Below are 21593 nucleotides of genomic sequence, written 5' to 3'. Positions count from 1 at the left end.
TGGCATTTTGTCAGTGTTGTGGGTTTTGTTGGAAGGAGGGCTTGTGGCCGTGCAGCATTCAGAGTCACATGATCACATTTACTGTACTGGCTAGTTAGTAGCTACTACTTAGATACCATATGGCTATCCGTGACCACAACAGCAAGACAGTCAGCCAATCAGAACGCAGAATATAATACAACTCAACTTCCCATGATGCAATTCACTATGCAGTACTGCTATAGTCCAAGGTCAGCGTGTAGCAATATTCTTGTGCTGTAAAATAGTTTTGAAAAGCACTAAAGTAGCGGTAAAAAATTCAGTGAAAGAACGTATCCACAAAAAGTGAACATTGTAACCAATCAAGACAACCGTGGACCACGTAGCAAATAAATACAACTCAGTATAGGAAACTGAGCCAAAAGGCAAAGCTCTCAATGTACCGGTTGATCTACATTCAAACTTGAGTTTCTCCATAGGGTAGTTGGGCCCTTAGAGATACGACCTTCATGAAAACTCGGAAAAACTCCAAGTTCCAAGTGGAACCACTGCTCCTCCAGATTAGTTGACTCGGGCATCTGGTCAGGAAGCCTCCTCCACGCCTTCCTGGGAAGGTGTTCAGGGCACGTCCGACCAATAAGAGTCCATGGGGAAGACTCAGGACACGTTGGTGAGACTATGTCTCTCAACTGGCTTTGGAACACCTTGGGATCTGCGGGATGATCTGAACGATCGAAGTAGTCGGGGAGAAGCAAATCTGGGCTTCGGATAAGTGAAGATAGATGGATGGATGTATGGACAGATAACTTTAAATTATGAAAATTGCTGTTTTATCAGATTACAACTTTACTTCTAGTCGGTTTACGGACATTTCATAGACTTTCCAGTGTTGAGTTTTACTATATGTAAATACCGCTGTAAATGCTGTAAACAATCAATAGGAAAATCCTAGTTGAGTCGCAGTAGTATGTACATTTGTAGTTATCTCATTGGGTCCCAGTAATAGAAGTGACTTTTGAAACGTCAGCATCAGTCATTTTTCTTTGGAGATGCCCACTGAACATCTCATCTCTTGAAACGTTTCTTACCACACTTATTTTCTTTGTCATAGTTTTCTCTCGGCCTTTCATCTGAATGTACCAACACCGCGTCCTCTACTGTGTCTTGCTCAGCAAACTGAAAATCTCCCACCTTGGAAGCCCCTCGTTCCTCCGTGGTGGTATTTTTAGCGCTGAGAATGTGATGACCACCGAGGGTCGTAAGTGACAGATCGCCCTGGAGTCTTAACTTCTCATCCAAGTCATCCCTTGACCTTTTCTTGCATCCGCCGGGCGCAGGGTCTTGTTCATCAATGTCTAAGTCAGTGCTGCCGTCAGAACTGTTTTCAAACTCGTGCCACCAGCGGAAATATCTGCTGCTGCTTCTTAATTCATCTTCCTCTTCGTCATCATCTCTCGATCTGTTCCTTGACGGTCCCGGCTGTGGTTCGTCTTCGTCCTCCATGAGGTGGCTGACTCCTAACTCAGCCTCAGCCCCGACTGAGACCTCCAGCTCATCTTGGTGGCCCCCGATAGCAACGTTATCAGGATTAATTTCAATATTGCCATCATTTGCATAGTCCGTGTTTTCATGATGTTGCAAAGGCTCTCGTGGATTCACAAAGAACCTCATGTAATGATTTACGATCAAATGCATGAGGAAAACAGATTCCACGTCTTCCTCGTCACCAACATCCTCACGGTCATCATTATCATCATCATCATCATCGTCATCATCATCATCATCGTCGTCACTATCAGATGGTGGTAGATCTCCTATTGGTATGGACATACGGTAGCCTGCAAGATAAGTCACGCCTGAATTAGGCTTCTGAACATGCAAATTCCACACCAAGATATCCAAAGGCGGGATTGTGTGGCCTGCATGCTACACACTCACCCACCGTTCAGCCGGAATATTATATAAGTGCTCATATTTGTGAACTTTCTTTTCTTGTAGCGTACATTGGAGGGGCAAAATGGAAATCATAGCTCTGTGGTCCGCATTTCCATTGACATAAAGTTCTAATTTTTTGGAGTGGGAGGAGCCAGCGCTGTGACGATGCTAAGTATAATTTAGTATGAACAAAAGAGCTGTGATTTGTTCTTTTCAAATCATTTGTTTTTTCCCCTCCCGCCAAAGTGCCAAAAAGTCCACCACACCAAAAGAAGCAGTAGAGAAAATTACATCCCAGCAAAGAAGTAAATCTAAGAAGTAAATCTTCCTCACTACATTACAAGCATCACTATTGTTATGCATATTGTTATGTATAACAACACTGGAAGCAAAATAGTTAAGTCAAAGAGTTGTGGTTGCTCACTCTCAGGAGGTTTTGATGGAGAAGCACAATTTAGTTTTAGGACTTGTACATGATTCTACCATGCATCCATCCCGCTTATTATCTATGTCACTCATCCTGTTCTTGGTCCTAAGAAGCTGGAGCCTATCCCAGCACACCAAAAAACAGCAAAACATTAGTAGTAGAAATATTATTTCAAACACTTACGATTTGGACCATTGTGGTCTCCGTCTCCTTGCCCGTCCATTTTACCTGACAAGTAAATTATAAAATTAATGAAAAAGTAAGATAAAAAAAAATAAAAATCACATTAAATTTCCCAAACATTCGGTTATTTTTTAAAATTTAAAATCATTGATCATCAGGCAGGCACACATTTTCCCAGAAAAAAGATTATTGATAATCCATTCATTCAATTTCTATAGCATTTGTCCTTATTAGGGTGAGCTGGAGCCTATCCCAGACACACACATTCACATCTATCAACAATTTATAGTCGCTTATTGATCAATGATGCAAAAAATAATAATTTATCAGTATTTCAGATTATGCTGTACCAATTAAACTGTTTTTTTTTATACACCTACCTGACGCTTAGCGAACTGGCCTATAAAACGACTGATTAAAGTTCAACTCTGCAGTCAGAGTCAGAGGTTCATTCATGAGTTATTGGTGTCTGTCATGGTAAAAACATACACTTTTAATAACCAGTCAAACACTAGGCCCTAATATGTTATATAGCAATACAGTGACATCACACAATCTTTGTACGTATGAAATGAAAATGCTTTGATTAAAACACCTTACGACTGCTCATATAACGTCATCATTATAAACATCATGAATGACATTGTTTTGCATGGGATGAGAGCCGTTTAGTACATCTTCTCAAGGGAGAAGTGCATCTTAGATTCACTTTCGAGTAGTCAGTGTACAGTTTGGATTAGATTTACTTTCAACACAAGTGAGTACAACTCACCGTGAACATTAATCTTAATCCATTTGGGCATGGACTTTACCAAAGCTTCTGTACCACCACCTTCGGCTTGAGGATGTTCAACAAGTGTTGGTTGAGGTCTGGAGGAGCCAAGTAACAGTTATGGACACTCAAAAAAATAGTTTAGGTTTAATCATGTGCACCAAGCCTTCTTGGTGGCAAAAATACAATACAAATACAAAAGAAAAATCTGTTAATATGGTGCTGTATTGTGTTATGTTTTGCAGCTTAAGCTTAAACTGTCAGAAAACAATAAAGTGTGTCCTGTTACAAAATAGAATAATTAATAATAAATGTAAAAATACAAATGTTTGTGCTGGGTGCCCTTTTTTCTGATTGGATAATCTGCTCTCCAAAATATCGTAGCAGTACTATACAATTCAAATAAAAAAATACATCAATTAAGGTTTGTATACACTGAACTGACCACTACAAAATATATTGTATAATTGTTAAGTGACAAATGACCTTACAGTAATGATTCTGTCCGCCAGATGGCGACAAATGACAGGGACAAATGCTCCATTCAGTGACGGCACGCCACCGTCTGGGTTGTTTTAACGTTCATCGCCATGTGAGGTCGCTGTAAACAACAAAGCCACTCGGAAGTGGCCTACTTGAGTTGACGTTTGTCTTTCTTCCTTTCCCGTCGTCATCCCTCTCTTTTTTAAGACTTTCAAAGATGATCTGCCCCACAAGGTAAGGTACATTTGTTGGCTTCTTTGTCGTTATTTATGTGTATGTGTTGTCTGTTCAACTTCTAAACGTCTGGAGTATTCGTTGTGTTGTCACGTCACGTTGCTATGACGACGCGTGCCTGACAACTCCCGATTAACCCCTCCAGTTGTGAAATTTGTACATGACTTCGAAGATATTCTGTTTTCTCCTTAAGGGATGTCCACAAACTTGGTGATTAACGTTACTGTACACAGCCAAATGTTTTCATTGAAGAACGTTTGAATGATTTATAAGTAAAGCTGGAGGCTGCTGCAGCAATGTGAGTTGATATGAATGTGCTGACTTCTCTGGCTTGTCATTGCAATGGAATTGGACTTGTTTCTGCCACTGCCCACATTTCTCCACACGTCTGCCCTCGTTGCGTCCCAAGGCTGAGCCCAGCGAGGGCACAGATTGGCTTTAACCGGGATTAAACCAATGAGAAAAAAATTTGAATTTGCTGGCCCTTATCTTTCAGCAACATGTGGAGGGCTCTGAGCAAATGGCACAAGTTGATCTTTTGCTTCCCTTTTGGCAAAGCGTGTTTTCATGCCAGATGACACTTATCAAACATAGACCACAAGAAACAGGGGAATCTTGAAGGGGCCAGTAAATGAATTGTTTTGGGTAGACTGTGCATATTTGGGTGCTTGCTGTGTAGCATCAGGCACAGCTGCAGCATACAATGAAATCCAATTCACAAGCTGGAACAAAACAAAAATATTCAGTAAAGATAATTATTCTCAGATATCAGAACCAAACTTTATTTCTACATGTTTGCATACACTTAAAAAAGAAACATCTAGAAGAAAATCACGAGTATCCATTCTTTTTCTATACCACTTATCCTCATTAGGTCATGGGTGAGCTGGAGCCTATCCCAGCTGATTTTGGGAATGAGGTGGGATACACCGCCCTGGACTGGCTGGTCATCAGCCAATCACAGGACACATATCGACAAACAATTCACATCTATGGATAATTCAGTATACAATGAACCTAACATGCGTGATTTGGGATGTGGGAGGAAGCTGGAGTACAGTCGTCCTTCGCCACTTTGCAATTTGAGGTTGAATCTGACCTATTATTACCCCAAAAATATGAATATTTGAGCAAATTTGACATTTTCTTAACACGTTTTTAAGCACATGTGTCACGGGGTGTCAGAGGTTGGGCCCCAGATGCAGAGGAAGGCCAACAGGAGTTGCAGTTTAAGTCCTTTAATAGGCAAAGACCAAGAAAAAACTGCCCAAAGGGCAAAACAAGGTGGTGGCGAGGAAAGACACGGTGACAAACAAAAAATCTCGCCACAGAGCACAGCTAACAGAAACTATCACATAGATCAGCGGGAGGCTGGCTGGACGGCTAGGGAGAGCTGGGTTGACTGAAGCGCCAGTAGGTTAGCAGGATACAACAACGAGGAACCAGCGACTCCCGCTTCAAGCAGCGGCCTTAAATGGGCAGTTGATTAGATGGGCTTCAGGTGTGCCAAGTCCTCCCGCCTCCAGCCCGCTCCAGGACATCTGGAAAACATGGAAAAGCAAACCAGGAGAAGGCAGGAACTAGCAAGCTGGAGGCAGGAGCAGAACTGTGACAACATGTGCACAATACAAATACAATCGTACAATGAGTCAACTTCCACAAAGTAGGATTCAATAATAATCAACCGAATATTTTTGTAGTTAGAGCATCAACAACCTGTTTGACTTTCTAAATATGATTTTTGCCATTATTAGAGCCCTTTTGATATGAAATAGCACCCCTAGAGACACTTGTTTCATACCATCTTTTTCGCTGTTCACTACCGCTATGCAGCCTCTCCTCCTCTGTATCTGCCCAGGCAGGGTTCTCCGGTTGCTCAGTGTAGCGAAGGGGTGCTCAAAGCTAACAGCTCCTCCCGAATGTAAACAATGGAGCAAGCGAAAGCACAAATAAAGCACTATTAAAAGCTGAAAACGCAGTGGAGAATCCAGAGCTGCTGTAACTAGCTTGCACTCGGGCAGCGCCATCTTGAAACATGAGACTTCCCCCATCAAATCCAGTCTATATCAATATGAACGATATTTCATTTTTTTTTATATCAGGCTTAAAAGAAATACTGATATTTGAAAAATATGGATACATTGCCCAGCCCTAGTACAACATGCAAACTATACACACAGGAGCTCCAACAGAGAGTCAACCTGTTACCACAAATAGATTGTAGTCCTTTGGGTTTCTATTCCAGTGTAACAGCAGCCCCCCAATAAACTGTAGCTAAAAATGTAGCCTATTGTAGCTCAATGGAAAGCATGCTGGTTATGATGAATTACGTATAAGGCATTATATTGGATCCAATTAGATTGTAGTCGTGTACCTAATGAAGTGTCTGCTACATTTCCCTCAGTGATGGTTCCAGTGTTATGTCCACGCTGTATCAGATTTAGACGGCAAGCTTTGATAATCTGCCCGCCTGATATTAGGTTTCACCTCATCACTCGGTGACGAAGATGAGTGCTATATTTGCATTCTAAACATGCAATTTCTTGCCTCATCAGGTAATGTAATTCCATGCTTCATTAGGACTGTGAAGTTTATCATTTGTCATCAAAGCCAAGCTGTCAATAAATGATTAAGTTCCACATGTGGAAAATGTAACTTCTGGACTCCAGCAAAATGGATTGAGCTTACATGTTAATTGCAGTTAGGAAAAGAGACTTTGTTTGATGTTTCTGCTATATTTTAGTCACAGCCAAAGTGCTGCTATGCATTGAGCTATTAAGGAAAACAAACCTCTTGAGAGTCTGCACAATAATTAAAGTGTTAGCTCAATAATGTGACTGAGATTGAAAAGCAGTGACTGGTAAAAGATTGCATCAGTTCCATATTCCAATTGGGATTATGTCAGCACTGACATTTGGTATGCTTAGGTTGTTCAAGTTACCGGAGGCTCTAAATTGTCTATTGTTGTGAATGTGAGTGTGAATGGTGTTTGTCTATATTTGTCCTGTGGCACCAGTGATCCCGCCTCTCGCCCAATGTCAGCCTCCCACGTCTCTGAAAGGGATAAGCAGTACAAAATGAATGAATGCGCTAAAATTGCAAGTGCATTATCCCGAGTTAGTGGTGAAGAAAGGTCATCACGACCAAGGCTAACCGTTTTAGCTTAGTATTTGTTCCTAAGTGACACTGTGTGCTTTGACAATATCGCCCAACTCGTGAGTGCAAATAAACAGAAATTGCTGTGTGACAGGATGATGGAGCGAGTACGGACTTGACTTGTGATGAAGCATCCCCTCTAATTACTTCCTGCTGAAACTGGAGATGACACAGAGCCCACTTTTGAATCCGCTTGGCGCTGCACTCATGTTTGCTCCTCGCTTCTGTGTTTCTTTCTGCACAGGAACAAACACTATTAGGGTCTGAAATCTGTGCTCGTACTCTTTGCTGCTTTTGTGTTCGTGATGGCACGTACAACTGCATTTGTGTTATGTAGAATAAATAAAATCACATACACAAAATAACTGTTGTGTTGTTATCAAGCATGTTATTACCATTCTTCAACAAATGTCCCATTTTTTGCTAAGGAAGAACAATGTTCATTAATAATATTTATACATTATTAAATACCATACATAATTAATTAGATTCATATTTTTAAACGCTAATTTATTTCGGTAGTTGAATTAAGTAAAAGCTCTTATAGTATATAGATTCACTACACATGTATGCCATGTTCCCTCTACTCCTGCACATGTAAAAACCATAAACCTTTTTTTTTTTTAATATTAACTGGTTAATTAATTTTATAGTAATTCCACGTTAAACAGTCACAGTGACAGGTTTTCACCGTTCAAAATGACACCCTTAATATACAAAATGAACATCAAACTTACTTATTTCTTCATTAAACACACACAACTTAATGCAAGTCTATTTTCTGCTCCGTTCTCCTTGGACTGCGAGGCGTTCAGGTGCACTCCTAATTGTAAGAGTTAGGCGATACTTTTCATTTTTATTTACGTGCCCCCAATTACAATTGGCGTATCCCCTTGTACCCCACTTTGGGAACTTAAGTTATATGTCGACAGAGTAAATCTGCAACATGAAAAAAATATTATATATTAAAAATTATATAATAAAAATTGTATTTTTTTTAAAGTACATATTTGATGCAGCTCTGGTATCATTATTGTGTGGATCCTAATGCTGTGCCTGGTGCATTATTTAGTTTTTTGGTTACACTTTCTTACCTAGTTAGTGGCAGCTGGTACGTTTTCATCTTCGTTACCGCACTGTATCGCCGTTAGCTCTCTTATGAAAATAAACAACATTCCGCTAACTTGACGTACGTGAAGGGTACGTCACCACTCTCTGTCGTTTGTTCTTTTTGATCGCATCCCCTCCACTCGTCACAGCACACAGAGGTACATACTGTAGCCTCTCATGTTGCTAGACCATGTTTTGGGACCATATCGACAAGACTCAAGCTTTCCTTGCTTTGTGCTAATGTCCAAGCTGCAGTCTTCATTCATAAAGAGTAAAACATGCCATCATTCCGGCGTTCCCATAGAGGGGTTGTAGTTTTAGAGGAAAGCAGGCAAAACCAACACCGGTAGGTGGATGCTTCCTCTAAACACATCAGCTTGTCGCTATTTACCTGCAACCTGACACTTCCGGTGCTGTGTAAATAGTTTTGTTTCTCTTAAATGCTTTGGGAAAGACGCCGCCACCAGAACTTGAAGGCACCGTTAGAAATAGATACACGACGGCTCATTCGTCAAGAATTCTGTCTGTCAAACGCATTAGCCAATTATATCAAATAACTCGAAAGACGTAATGGCTGAACAGTATTGGCGCTCCTGCCCCAAATTGTAAATTAGCAGGGCAACTTCAAAGATGCCGTCAAGACGTACTCTAATGGAGGTAAGTTGACCTGCTACATCACATTTGCATTTTACCTGGGTGAACATTATATATGTAGTCGTTATTGAATGACTGTGTAATAGAAAAGGACAGAACAGAAAGAGCATGTTGTCTCACAATGTGTCAATTCGGGAATCTAATCATAAATGTGACAATTTAGAAACGTTATTAAAGCAAATTGCATTTAATATAATGTACATTACAATTATAATAATTTGTTACAAGCATTTTATTAACTACTTCAGACCTGAGCTGATAACTTAACCTACAATGTAGTTATTGTTACATTTCTAACAATGATTTAGCAGTATAATATGCATTTATTTCACAATATTAACCGTTATCATTACCTTCTTAATCATATAATGACAATTTTTAACTGCAGTGGTTTCCAAAATTTGGCTCGGGAACCATTTTGTCTGCTGACTTTTATTATTGGACTGCGGCAGATTGTAAAAATAGAATTTAACACACAAAAAAAGGGAAAACTAGCGCAAAAAGTAGCAATGTAAAGACAAAATTAGAAATTAAATAAGAACGTTTTTATTATTAAAATAAATAAAAATATCAACTTGACCCCCAGCGTCCTTGAATTTTCTGTAAATTGCTACACCCCCATTTTTCTGCCTTATTAGTGTGGCCTCCAATTTCATGAAAGTTACCAAATATGGATTGTTGATGAATGAAAGGCTGAAAATAATGATACAAGTATTATGGTATGAATTTGGAAATACAGTGGCCCTCTACAAATTAGCGATTTGGCATTGAAGGTCCCGCATATTTGATGATTTTTGGTCAATTTTTTTTTTTCTGTGGAAAATACATCTCAATCACCAGAAATAATAATTTATAAATACATGATAATACATGTTCAACATAGCACTGTTAAAAATCCTTATGTGTCACTGATAATGTTTTTTATCAAGCTTTGAGATTTCACACTTTGTTTGGCTGGCCTTGAATGCACCACAGTGCACACCATCTGTGTGTGATCACTCACTCACGGTTTTTCACACTGATGGTGGTAACCCGTGCGAAAAGCAGGGAACCACTTGAAACTATCTATAGCCTATTTATTTTTAACATTTTCAAGCTCTCAACAGATAAATAAATACCTTTATTATATTAGATACAGGGCGGCACGGCGGTCTAGTGGTTAGCGCGCAGACCTCACAGCTAGGAGACCACATTTCCTCCCACAAATTGTCCATAGGTATGAATGTGTGTGTGAATGGTTGTTTGTCTATATGTGCCCTGTGATTGGCTGGCGACCAGTCCGGGGTGTACCCCGCCTCTCTTTTTCTCTTTTTTTCCTCCTTTTTCCTCCTTTCCTCCTTTCCTCCTTTCCTCCTTTCCTCCTCGTGAGGAAAAAGCGGTAGAAAATGAATGAATGAATTAATCTTTTTATTTTGCTGGTTCGTTTATAGTAGAACTAGTAGAACTGATAATTTTTGTACAACATTAGGGATGTCTTGATCAGATATCCAGGATCGGGATCGGGTTCCGATGTGCTGTTTTTTTGAAGATTTTATAGTATCGGACTACACACTAACTCCGCTAGATGCGGTATGCGCTTCAAAGCTGGTTGCCACTCGACAGAAGAAAACTGTTATTAGTCTCTGTAGCTACATCGGTAGTTCCCCGTCAAGTGTGCCCGGGGACTGCTGTGTCATGGGAAGTTCCACTCTAACCGCTGGCTTTTAATACTAAGGACCATCAACCATTGATGAGAGAAAACCAAACAATTTTGTTGATTTTACTGTATAATAAAAAAGTAAATACTAAAAAAAAGTAAATAATAGTCTAAAGAGAAGTTGCCCTCATCCTTAGTGAGAGCGGAAGTACATCGAACTCCTCTAAGCCCATCCCTCCTGATCCATTCTCTGCTGATACACTCATCACATGCACCTACCTTCCACAAATGAGATATGATTGTGGTGATTGAAATTTCCAGAGGCTGTCACAATCATTTTGATTTGAAAATAGACAGGAGATAATGGGAGAGACAGGCCTGTTATTGGAGCCCTGTCAGGGCTAAAATGATGCGCCAAAGTGAAGAGGTTAAAGACACAGCTTCCTTGTTAATAATTAATTGCTGTGCGTGTGGTGGATCCACTTCATTGCTCCCAGTCATCACTTGATAATTGCTTTACATTTAATTTGGCTACAGAGACTGTTTTTCAAGGTGGTTAAATTGCACTTCAAGTTAATATGGTCGCAGACAGAGACAGCAGTTTGGTCATAGACCAGTGATTAAAAAATGACAAGGTAGACTAAAGGTATTAAGTCAGTGATTGAGTTACAGTTGCTCATTTAATTAACACAACTAACCTAACGTAGAAATGTCACGTGTGCTGATAAAAAGAAATGAATAGTAGTAAAACTCAATATTCTGGTCTGCAAAGTATTTGATCCTTTCAGCCTTTCATCCACATGGAAACTGTATTTTGTCAAGAGTGGGGTGACCAATAGTGACAAGTCGATACTCCCATTCTCCTGACATTTTCTTTGTCTTATATTCTGAAATGACTCGCAGAAGTAATTCAACTTCTTCACCAGCATGAACAAGCTGAAGACAACAGACTTATGTGCATGTGTTCTTTCTTTTTTTATAGTTTGGTTCATCTGTTTACAGCGCCACATGTTGGTGTGTCTTGTGTAGTACATCATTTTCACCCAGTGATCTCTATACCCCTCTGGATGGGACTAAGCACAGTACTACGCACACTACGCACAGACAGTTCTATCACCATGGCTGAGGTATCTGGGGTGGTAAAAATGCTCCTCAGTGGCAAAGCTCCGGGGGTGGATGAGTTTTGCCCTGAATTCCTCAAGGCTCTGGATGTTGAGGGTCTTCCTTGGTTGACACGTCTCTCCAACTTAGTGTGGAAGTCAGTACCTTTGGATTGGTAGACCGGAGTGGTGGCCCCCCTTTTTAAAAAGGGTGACCGGAGGGTGTGTTCCAATTCTCTATCACACTCCTCAGTCATCCTGGGAAAGTGACAAGGGTACAACCGTTGGTTGAACCTTTGCTACAAGAGTTTTAATGCGGTTTTCATCGCAGTCATGGAAAACTGGACCAGCGCTACACCCTTTGCGTATTTGTAAAAGGCATTCAACCGTATCCCTTGCGGCATCCTTTGGGGGGTGCTCCAGGAGTACGGGACCGGTGGCGCTCTACTATGACATGCCATTCGGTTCTTGTACTACCAGAGCAGGAGCTTGATGAGACTGATAAGACTCAGTACCTGGATGCACCAGCGGCCATGGTTCTCAGTCGGAAAAGGGTGGAGTGCCCCCTCGGAGTTGGGAATGAGATCCTGCCCCAGATGGAAGAGTTCTAAGTATCTTGGGGTCTTTTTCACAAGTGAGGGAAGGTGGGAGCGTGAGGTTGATAGGTGGATTGGTGCAGCTTCTGCAGTAATACCGGACCTTTGTGGTGAAAAGAGAGCTGAGCCACAAGGCAAATCTCTCAATTTACTGGTCAATCTATGTTCCCATCCTCACCTATGGTCATGAACTTTGGGTTGTGACCGAAAGAAGGAGATCACGGCTGAAATGAGTTTCCTTCATAGAGTTGCTGGACTTACCCTAAGAGATAGGGTGAGGAGCTCAGTCATCCGGGAGGGGATAAGAGTAGAACCAGTTGAGGTGGCTGGGGCATCTAGTCTAGTCGGCCTTCCTGGTGAGGCGTTCTGGGCATGCCCAGCCAGGAGAGGGCCCCGGGGCAGACCTTGGACACGCTGGAGGGATTGTGTCTCACAACTGGCCTATCTCACAAATGGAATGGAACGAATATTACTACAGTATCTTGGCAAACAAAAATCACAATACACCATAATCCCCCATTAATTTGATGTGAGAGCACCAACAACAGACAATGTAGAGTCTACCATAACACTATACTATTTTCAGTAACTTGACAAAAAACCCTTTTGCTTCTTCTCTAGATGGCCGAGGCAGCGTTTAGTGGGTTAGGGAAAAACACAACATCCAGGGGCATCGCGGAGAGAGACGTGCCTCACATCCGTCTGGTTGGTGATGCCGATGTGGAGGTAAAGACAGCTTGTTTACATAAATCTGTCACACTCTCAATGTTTTTACATCTGCAATCTGCACTATTTGTATTAAAAGATGATCAAAGTTAATTTTGCTGCTGTAGAGCTCACGACAGTATACTAATAAATTTAACTTCTCGCTTATTCAACACACACAAAGCACACAATTGGTTAGCCTTGCATGCATACAGATAATGAGTAAGTTAATTAGACCTGAGATTGAAACCAACTGCAGCAGCAAACTCATCATTTGTAACTTGAATTAATATGACTAGATTATGTAGCCCCAGAGAAAAAAAAACAGTCAGGGTATGTTTTTATGTTTAATAAGTAAGTAAAGCAGGGCAATGATCCTCAATTTAAACTCAGTAAAAAAAACGTCTGATGTCTTTGACATGCAAGTGTTATGAATTATACAATATATTTTGTCACCTCATAGGATATATACGCATTTGGAAAAAAGTTGGGCCATGGTAGTTATGGGGTGGTGTATGAAGCCACGCACATTAAGACACAGACCCAATGGGCCATCAAGACTGTTTGCAAGGCAGAGGTAAGTGGTTCTTGATGGCATTACATTTAAATAGCAGGAACAGCCACTGTGATTTAACAGCGTATCCTTTCAGCCAGGAAGTACAAAAATCAAGATGCTGGAGCAGGAAATCAAAATACTCAAACAAGTGGACCACCCTCACATATTACGTCTGGAAGAGATCTATGAAACCGCTCAGGTAAGTAAACCTTGCTACCATCTACAACATCACATGCATTTACAGATTAGTTGCTGAGATGCATCTCTACTTTTTCAAGATGACATATTTGGTTACTGAGCTGTGTGTTGGAGGGGAATTGAAGCAGGTGTTACATCAGAAAAAGTTCTTTCCAGAGGAGGAAGCAAGACACATCATCGGCTGCTTAGCTGACGCCATCACCTACCTTCACAAAAAGAGTAACACAATTTCTTCTATTCATTCTAAAATACTTCATTTGTAACAGTTGAAATCAAGTGAAAAACAAGTGAAATTAGCCCATGGTCTATTTCTTTTATTTTTTTTCAATTCCATATTTGCTCAGTTCCAAAAACGGCGTTGGAAAACATTAAAATTACTGGTACGCCTGTTTTATTGAGAAGTGCTGCATCCTCAGGTACCATTAAAGTCAGTTCATAATGAATATAAAATTTTAATAAAGTGGCATTTCATGTATGTGACAATATGGGGACCAATACTTACTAATAGGTGTATTTTTTCCTGAACAAAAAATCCCAATGTCCTGTACTAATGATGTAGCAAGGGACTGCTTTTCAGTTGTGATTAGTCCCACGGGGTTCTTTGACAGCCTCAATAGTCATCTGCTCTTGTTAGTTACTAGTTGTTCTCAGCCTTTGATTTAGCATTCATTGTTACTGCAGTTTCAAACGGTATGTTGCATGGTCATTTGGCAACAATAAACAGTAATTTTACCTCAGAAATCATTTTGATGGCACACTGGCTTGTCATATGGAGAATGGCATCTCTCTTTGCCAAGGCGACCGCCTGCATCACCCACTTTAGAGGTCGATAATATTTGTACCTCACTTGGTAACATTGCTATCAAGACAGCAATGATTCTCACCTATTGACTGATCTGTTATGCATTATATAGTAAATATGGCACTATGCTAGGATACAGTGGCTTGTTTATGTGGAAAGAGCATGTCACTTGCTTGTCGATGATAAAGAAACAGTGTCGAAACTCATTATGAATGTATGTGTAATAAAATGCTTCATTAACTACAGACATAATGCACCGGGATTTGAAACTTGAGAACATTCTTGTGAAAAATTCTCTTGATGACTACAGTGGCAAGCTTGATATCAAGGTAAGGTCACATTTATGCTCAAACTTTCCAACCTCTTCTTTGTTTTTACGCTATTACAAATCTTGGGTTGGAAAATGTTTCACCCACAATCTTCTTTCTATTTAGCGCTTTAACTATACCTCATTAGTACAACCTCCCTCTGGTTTTGACCACCTGCACAAAGTAAGGCAGCGGTACCTTTAAAACAAATAACCAGCTGAGCCCAGCATGTACAGAGTTGATCACAAGCCAGCCAATGCAGCATGTGGCATGCAGGCAAAAAAGGGGGCTTGGCTATGCTACATTTCCAATCATAAATATCATTATTAAGAAATACGCACACAGTAATTTTAAAATCTGGAGAATACAATCTATGGATCACCTACTTTTACGTGGGCGATGTAATGTTAGTGTTCAGAGTTGTTTGTTTTTTATGTGGTTTTCTCTAACCAGGTGGCAGATTTTGGATTATCAGTGAAAACCTTTGGTGTTGGAAGTGAAAACATTCTGTCAGAAGTTTGCGGGACTCCAATCTATATGGGTATGACTACTGAATCATCTAATGATGATAAGAATGATTTTTCATAGAATGAAATATTATGTAAAATGATTCAATGTCTCTAATCGCAGCTCCTGAAATGATGAGCCAACGTGGTTACACACACTGGATTGATATGTGGAGTGTTGGAGTCATTATGTTTATTTTGTAAGTAGACACACACATATGTCTTGCCCACATAAACTATTAATATATCAGTCTGACCCGTATCCTCTTGCAGGCTTTGTGGGGAGCCTCCGTTTGTGTCCAAAACAAAAGAAACCCGCCTTAAGGAGATTAGAACAATAGGAGTCAGATTTTCTTCACCTATCTGGGACACAATCAGCGATGCAGGTGGCGCTTTGTCTCCTATTTCATTTGTAAATAGCTGCAAACTAAATGTAAATTGTGATTTAAAAAGTAAACGTATAGACTTTATAAAGCCCAGAATGACCTGACTGAGTGTGTCAACAGCAAAAAGAGTACTGACGTGCCTCCTGAAGGAAAACCCTGCGTACCGCATGTCAGCTAATCAGCTGCGAGACAACCCGTGGATTACAGTAAGACAACCTACTCTTCTTACTGCATTTTTAAGGGTGCCCACTTGAATGGCACGAGGTGAACTCACAAGGCGTTTTGTTCAACAGGGTGACACTAACACGCCCGCCGTACCCCTCAATGCACTCGAGATGATGCACAACTTCCACGAGCAGGAGAAGAGTAAGACCATTTAACTTTCAAATTGAAATTACCATAATACAAATCTTCCTGATCAGCACTGAATATAATTTACGATATAGTTTACGATAGTTTTTTCATCATGATTGGTTTCCTTTTGAACTTGATATGATTGTCTTGGTCTGTATATTTGACACCTCACAACACTCAGAGCAGAGACAGAGCACATGAGACCTAGACATGCAAGACATGCCAAATAAAGCCACATTTGGAATTATAATACCAACTGTAGACATACTGTACATTCATGGACCATAACATTAAGTCCACTTCTACAATATCATGAAATCCAACAATTGAGCTGCATTAAAAATATAGTACTATAGAAATGCACTGACTCACACTGATAGCTGTTTCTAATATGCCCAAAATAGTAGGAAATACATGAGAGAATAAAAAGGCACAAAGAGCAGATCAAGCTGTAATTAAAGATCATATGTGCAGATATACCTAATGTTCTGGCCATATAAATGATGATGAGGCATTGGCGATTTAAAGAGACTGGATGCTACATTCTCCAAACAAGTGTGATGCCTTACAAAGCACGAAGAGTTGTGATATAATACTATTCGTACGTTAAAAATGTTGGCACCCTCTAGGCCGCTGGAGTAATATTGCATGTAAACAAAGCATGGAGTTTGTAAGTCATGTACTGTAATGCTACTGTTCACAACAGCTACACAGGAGCCAGAAGAAAACCAAGACTTGAATTATGCTGCCAGAACTGCTTCACCATCTTCATCACAGGCTGAACGCAATGGCATGAGCCACTCACATCTAAATGATGCTCCCTGCACACCCTCAACATCCACTAAGCTGGTAATTTATCACTTTCTCAACAGTGACAAGTACATCAACAGATAAAACTGAAATTTCATTTTAAAATGGACATCTACTCTCAACATTAGATGCATCTATCCCACTAAAATAGGTTTAGTTTGCATTCAGGATTGAAGTGCATATTTTTGGTTATTTTGTGGCAGTTTGACTTTGACAACAACAATAGACTTTAACTATTTTAATTTAAAAAATGTTTGGTGACATTCAATCAAAACTGAGCACTTCTCTCTGTATAAAAGCTACATTTTTGTTGCAGTGAATGCTTGATTAATGTCTGTACTTGTATGTTTGTGTAAAGACCAAAGAGGGCAGTGGTCATCATCAACAAGACAAGCGTAAAAGCACACCCGCGGACCTGAATCAACCCACCACCCAACAGGTTTGTTGTTGGTGGTTTTCTGATTTGTTGCTCAGAGGCTTGCATATTTAGTTACACCACTAGATGGTGCCAAATTCACCTCACACAGAAGGAGCAATAGTGACAACACCATGTTGCTGTGTTTACATAAACATGATTGACAATTGTGTTATGTCATCTGAATATGAATCTTAATTCCTGCAGACTGGCGGGAGACCCTGCAAACAGTCCAGTTTAAAGTCTCGCAAGTGTCAACGTAAGACCAACGTCAACACGGTACAGAAAGCAGCCACCCATCAAAATAGCCACAGATCTCCACCACCTCCTGTGAAAGTATGACTGGTTTACAGAGACAGCTAGACTGACAAAGACTAAACATGCCTCACATGACAAGGAAGGACCTCAGAAAGTAGATTGTGTTTCATAAAGAAATGATTTGATGATTATTAGTATTGTTTTATATATGTTTTGCATATTTAACTATATGGTTTAGTAGGGAATTGAATGAGTAGTGCAATCTTGACTCATCTTGATGAGTAGCGATACACGGGTGATGGCAGGGCCAAATAAATGTATGTACACCTCTGTGCATTCTAATAAGATTCAATGCTAGAGCGATATCTTTATGAAGATAATAAAGCTCATTATAATCTATATTGTTGAGCTATTCATTTAATAATACATTCATTATGGTGGTTTGTAGTGATGTACATAGGGTACTGCATTTTACATTGTTATCAGGTATTATTGGCCGAGTGGTTAGCATGTAGGCCACTCAGTTAGGAGATCAGGAAGACCTGGGTTTGAAACTCCTCTTGTGGAGTCTGCATGTTCTCCCCATGCGTGTGTGGGTTTTCTCCGGGTACTACGGTTTCCACCCAGATTACAAAAACATGCTTGGTTAATTGGCAACTCCAAATTGTCTATAGGTATGAATGTGAGTGTGAATGGTTGTTTGTCTATATGTGCCCTGTGATTGGCTGATGACCAGTCCAGAGTGTACCCCGCCTCGCCCAAAGACTGGATGGATTATTTCACAACCAAAATAATTATGTGTACCTAATGTTGCCGCCAGTATAGAATATATGTACTGTATGAAAGCAGTACAATCTAGAAATCACCAGCACGTACTGTCCTATTTGTGCCAAAGGCGCTCGCTCTGACGGACATTTGTGCAGATCTAATGTACAAATGTTTACTTTTAAACCTATTGCTGTTGCCAGACTGCCCAAACAATACATGGCTTTGTGGAGCATTCTTCTGGCTATTCAAACACATAGAAAGATCAACAAAGGTGACATCTCTGTTTTCTCTTTTAAAGGAGCAAATTAATCAGATGACGGGAAAAGGGAGCCACACAGCAAAGCTCTGTCCTTAACCTTTTATATTGTTAAATGTGGATAGCTTTTCTGAATGGATCTGCAAGCATTGAGATACTGTCCTTTGAATAAAAAAACATTTCATTTTGAATGACACCTGACAAGAGATGGCTGAGTGGCAGAGATCAAAGGTCAAATCAGTACAAGGTACATCTTTTAAACCTTACAGATATGAAAGATCTGGAAAATGTACGTTTTATACTTTTTCTTTACTTACAATAATATGTGCACCTAGTGTACTTCACTTTATGGCTCCAATCTTTAGAGAAGTGGTCAGTTTTCAAGATCCGTGTTTTCATCACTTCATAAAGAAAAACACTTTTTTCGTCATGGAAATACCACTCCTAGCTAGATGAGCCCATCCTGTGTATGCACCCAGCACTTCACAGAGGACAGCTTTGTATAAAAGCAGGCTTTGCTACACTTTGCCAAATAAAGACCAACATACTCTGCAAACTGGTCAGTCACCTACAAACATTGGAGCTCTAAGGCTCTGTCCACATGGGAGAATTCCTGAGAATTTTCTTTTTGGTGGGTTGGAAAAAAGTTACAAGGTACACCAATGTGTGACGTGCAAAACATGCAGGATGAACCACGTGACACACCAAACCATAGAAGAATAAATACACTGAAAAAAGTGGAGTGACTTTTACTTCAAAGAAATCACAGTAACTTTTTCCACATAATCTGAGTAAATATTACAAGGATCATTGTCAAGTAAACTATACATCATTCTCAAGATCTACTTGCTTTTTAAGAATGTTTTAAAAAAAAAAACATCTTAAGTAACATTATTAGCATTTTGCTTTAAGTCCATTATCTGACTTCTACGAGTCATTATGGAGTATGACAACAAAATATGAGGAGACTGTCAACTATGTCCATCGAAATATTAAAGATATTATGTTGGGTTATCGTCACAGCATACTTTGACGGCAACGTGTTCGCGGTGGGTCGGTGAGCTCATCATGAGGTCATCACCATTGTATTGCAATGACAAGCCGGCTTTTTCAGATTATATAAAATATAATAAATATATAAAATATTTCAGGTCATCCAGAACACCGTCCCAGGCTAAAACCATTAAAATATTTTGCTGTTTTGACCTGAAAACATTTTTGTTTTTCCTCTGTGAATAGGCTAACCTAGCAGCGTATATGTAAATAGTGCTTCTGGTAGAGACAAGTGTACTGGTGATGTGCAGGTTTATACTGAAATATTGATACCTCCCATACCAGCTCTTTATGCTCTACAATCGATTATCAATGATTCAAAATATCGATACTTTGACACTTGAGTCATTTGACGTAATGTATATTATTAACAGGAAGACATTGTGATCTTGTCTAGAGGTGGCCTCCGGAATCCTCTTCCACCTCTACTTGACAGCATGTTTTGGAGTTTTGTTTGGGGTTATTATGTTGGACAACTGCCCCCTGGTTCAGGGCATTATGCTTCATGTTTATGAACGGTTCTCCCCCGTGCTGACAGCACTCATACAGCCATGACACTTGCGCCACCGTGCATGTCTATAGATAAGACACACTTGTCTTTGTACTCATCACCTGGTTGCCGCCACGCGCACTTAACACTATCTGAACCAATTATCTTGGGTTTCAACAGACCACTGGACACGGTTGCAGTAATCCATGTCCTAAATCTGATTGTCTTCAGCAAACTATTTTGGCATCATCTTTAGAAAGGGCTTCTTTCTAAGATGACAGCCATACAGGCCAATTTGATGGAGCTTGCGGTATGGTGTTATCATTGATGGGCTGACCCTTCACCCCTTCAACCTCTTAGCAATACTGGCAGTGAATATGACGCGGAGGAACTTCTTTGATTGACCATGGTGAGGGCTACTCTGAATGGAACCTGTCCTATTAAAGCGGCGTTTGGTCTTGGCCACTATGCCTCAGCTCTGTGTCCATGCGTTGGCAATCTTCTTAAACCTAGAAACCCTTTATGTAAATCAACCATTTTTTTTCACATTCTCAGAGTTCTTTACCATGAAGTGCTGTGGTGAACTTCCAGTGACCAGCGTGAGAGAGTGTAAGCACGATAACACCAAATATAACACATCTGCTCCCCATTCACACCTAACACCTTGTAACACTAACGAGTCACATGACCACGGAGAGAAAAAATGGCAAATTCAGCATACGTGGTACAGTTTAACATACGTGTGCACTCACTTTTGTTGCTAGAGTTTCATACAACGGTTATGTGTTTAATTATTTTGAGGGCAAATGTACAAGGTTATACAAGTACATTGACTACTTTGTATTGTATCAGCTTGTTAATTCTTTAGCGTTAAGATAGCAAAAATATATAATTAAATATTTGCATAAATGTGAGGCATATACTCACCTACTCACCTTTTTTAAAGTGCAATTTTACATAATTTTTTTCAACAGCATATGAATGTGCATTGTGTTCCACATCCTTGTGGTGTATTAATAGAGTGATCAATCGGTGCTCTGTTGTATATGTGTTATTGTATTTACTATTGCTACCAGTAAAGGGTGATGTATACTCATGTGAGAGTTGAAAACGTGTCCAGACATGTCCAGTTTGTCCCGGTATGTGTAACCAGCCACAACAGTCCTAATTAGCTAGTGAAGAAGCACCTATTGTGTTCGGTGTTCTGATTGGTTTGTAGACCATTGTTAATAATCTCATGCCGTGTTTCCTCTTTGCTAACAATCATAGTTTGGCAACATAATGGAAAATACTGTAAATGACCCTTTGGCTCATGGAGTAAAACACTACAACGGGAGCAATATGTTTTAACAAGGATACAAAAATGCTACAGCTGGCGCTAAACATTTTTGTTTTATCAGAAATACATTTCTCAATGAAAACGTGATTCCCCAAACACTTTGGCGAGCAATGGGGGATTTTCC

At 40.0% G+C, this 21593-nt stretch overlaps 2 protein-coding genes and 1 long non-coding RNA gene across 8 annotated transcripts in view; 1 reads left to right on the top strand and 2 right to left on the bottom strand.

Moving 5' to 3' along the window:
• Positions 1-512: 512 nt before the first annotated feature.
• LOC131139638 (uncharacterized) overlaps positions 513-21593 on the bottom strand; it is a 51932-nt gene continuing 30851 nt past the window's right edge. For 2 of the 3 annotated variants that reach the window (XM_058089424.2, XM_058089423.2), the window contains exons 4-5: positions 2525-2569; positions 513-1817 (exon numbers count right to left, since the gene is read on the bottom strand). In XM_058089424.2, the coding sequence (XP_057945407.2) occupies positions 1045-1817; positions 2525-2564 (813 nt within the window). In that variant the 5' untranslated portion in view covers positions 2565-2569 and the 3' untranslated portion in view covers positions 513-1044. Of the gene's footprint in view, positions 1818-2524; positions 2570-3296; positions 3372-21593 lie in introns of those variants that run through there. The other variant, XM_058089421.2, reaches the window with a different exon arrangement.
• stk33 (serine/threonine kinase 33) lies at positions 3900-18083 on the top strand. Of its 4 annotated transcripts, none has more exons than XM_058089419.2 (14): positions 3900-4013; positions 12887-12991; positions 13434-13547; positions 13621-13725; positions 13805-13943; positions 14773-14855; positions 15288-15375; positions 15465-15540; positions 15614-15726; positions 15847-15932; positions 16020-16092; positions 16787-16929; positions 17249-17329; positions 17513-18083. In XM_058089419.2, the coding sequence occupies exons 2-14, from the start codon at positions 12887-12889 to the stop codon at positions 17645-17647; spliced, it is 1341 nt and encodes a 446-aa protein (XP_057945402.2). In that variant the 5' UTR covers positions 3900-4013; the 3' UTR covers positions 17648-18083. The 4 variants fall into 4 exon arrangements, with proteins under 4 accessions (XP_057945402.2, XP_057945403.2, XP_057945401.2 ...); XM_058089420.2 differs by lacking the exon at positions 3900-4013 and adding an exon at positions 4170-4311; XM_058089418.2 differs by lacking the exon at positions 3900-4013 and adding an exon at positions 8431-8625.
• Positions 6063-8754, bottom strand: LOC144901621 (uncharacterized). The gene is made up of 3 exons (XR_013629674.1): positions 8264-8754; positions 7285-7405; positions 6063-7067 (listed from the first exon to the last, which is right to left on the bottom strand). It is a non-coding gene; the product is annotated as an uncharacterized LOC144901621 (long non-coding RNA).

The sequence above is a fragment of the Doryrhamphus excisus genome, linkage group LG13 (genome assembly GCF_037039965.1).
Source record: "Doryrhamphus excisus strain RoL-2023G ecotype Guam linkage group LG13, RoL_Dexc_Guam_v1.1, whole genome shotgun sequence".
Lineage (NCBI taxonomy): Eukaryota > Metazoa > Chordata > Actinopteri > Syngnathiformes > Syngnathidae > Doryrhamphus > Doryrhamphus excisus.
Note: the sequence above shows the minus strand (reverse complement) of the source record. Positions and strands in the feature narration are given on the sequence as shown.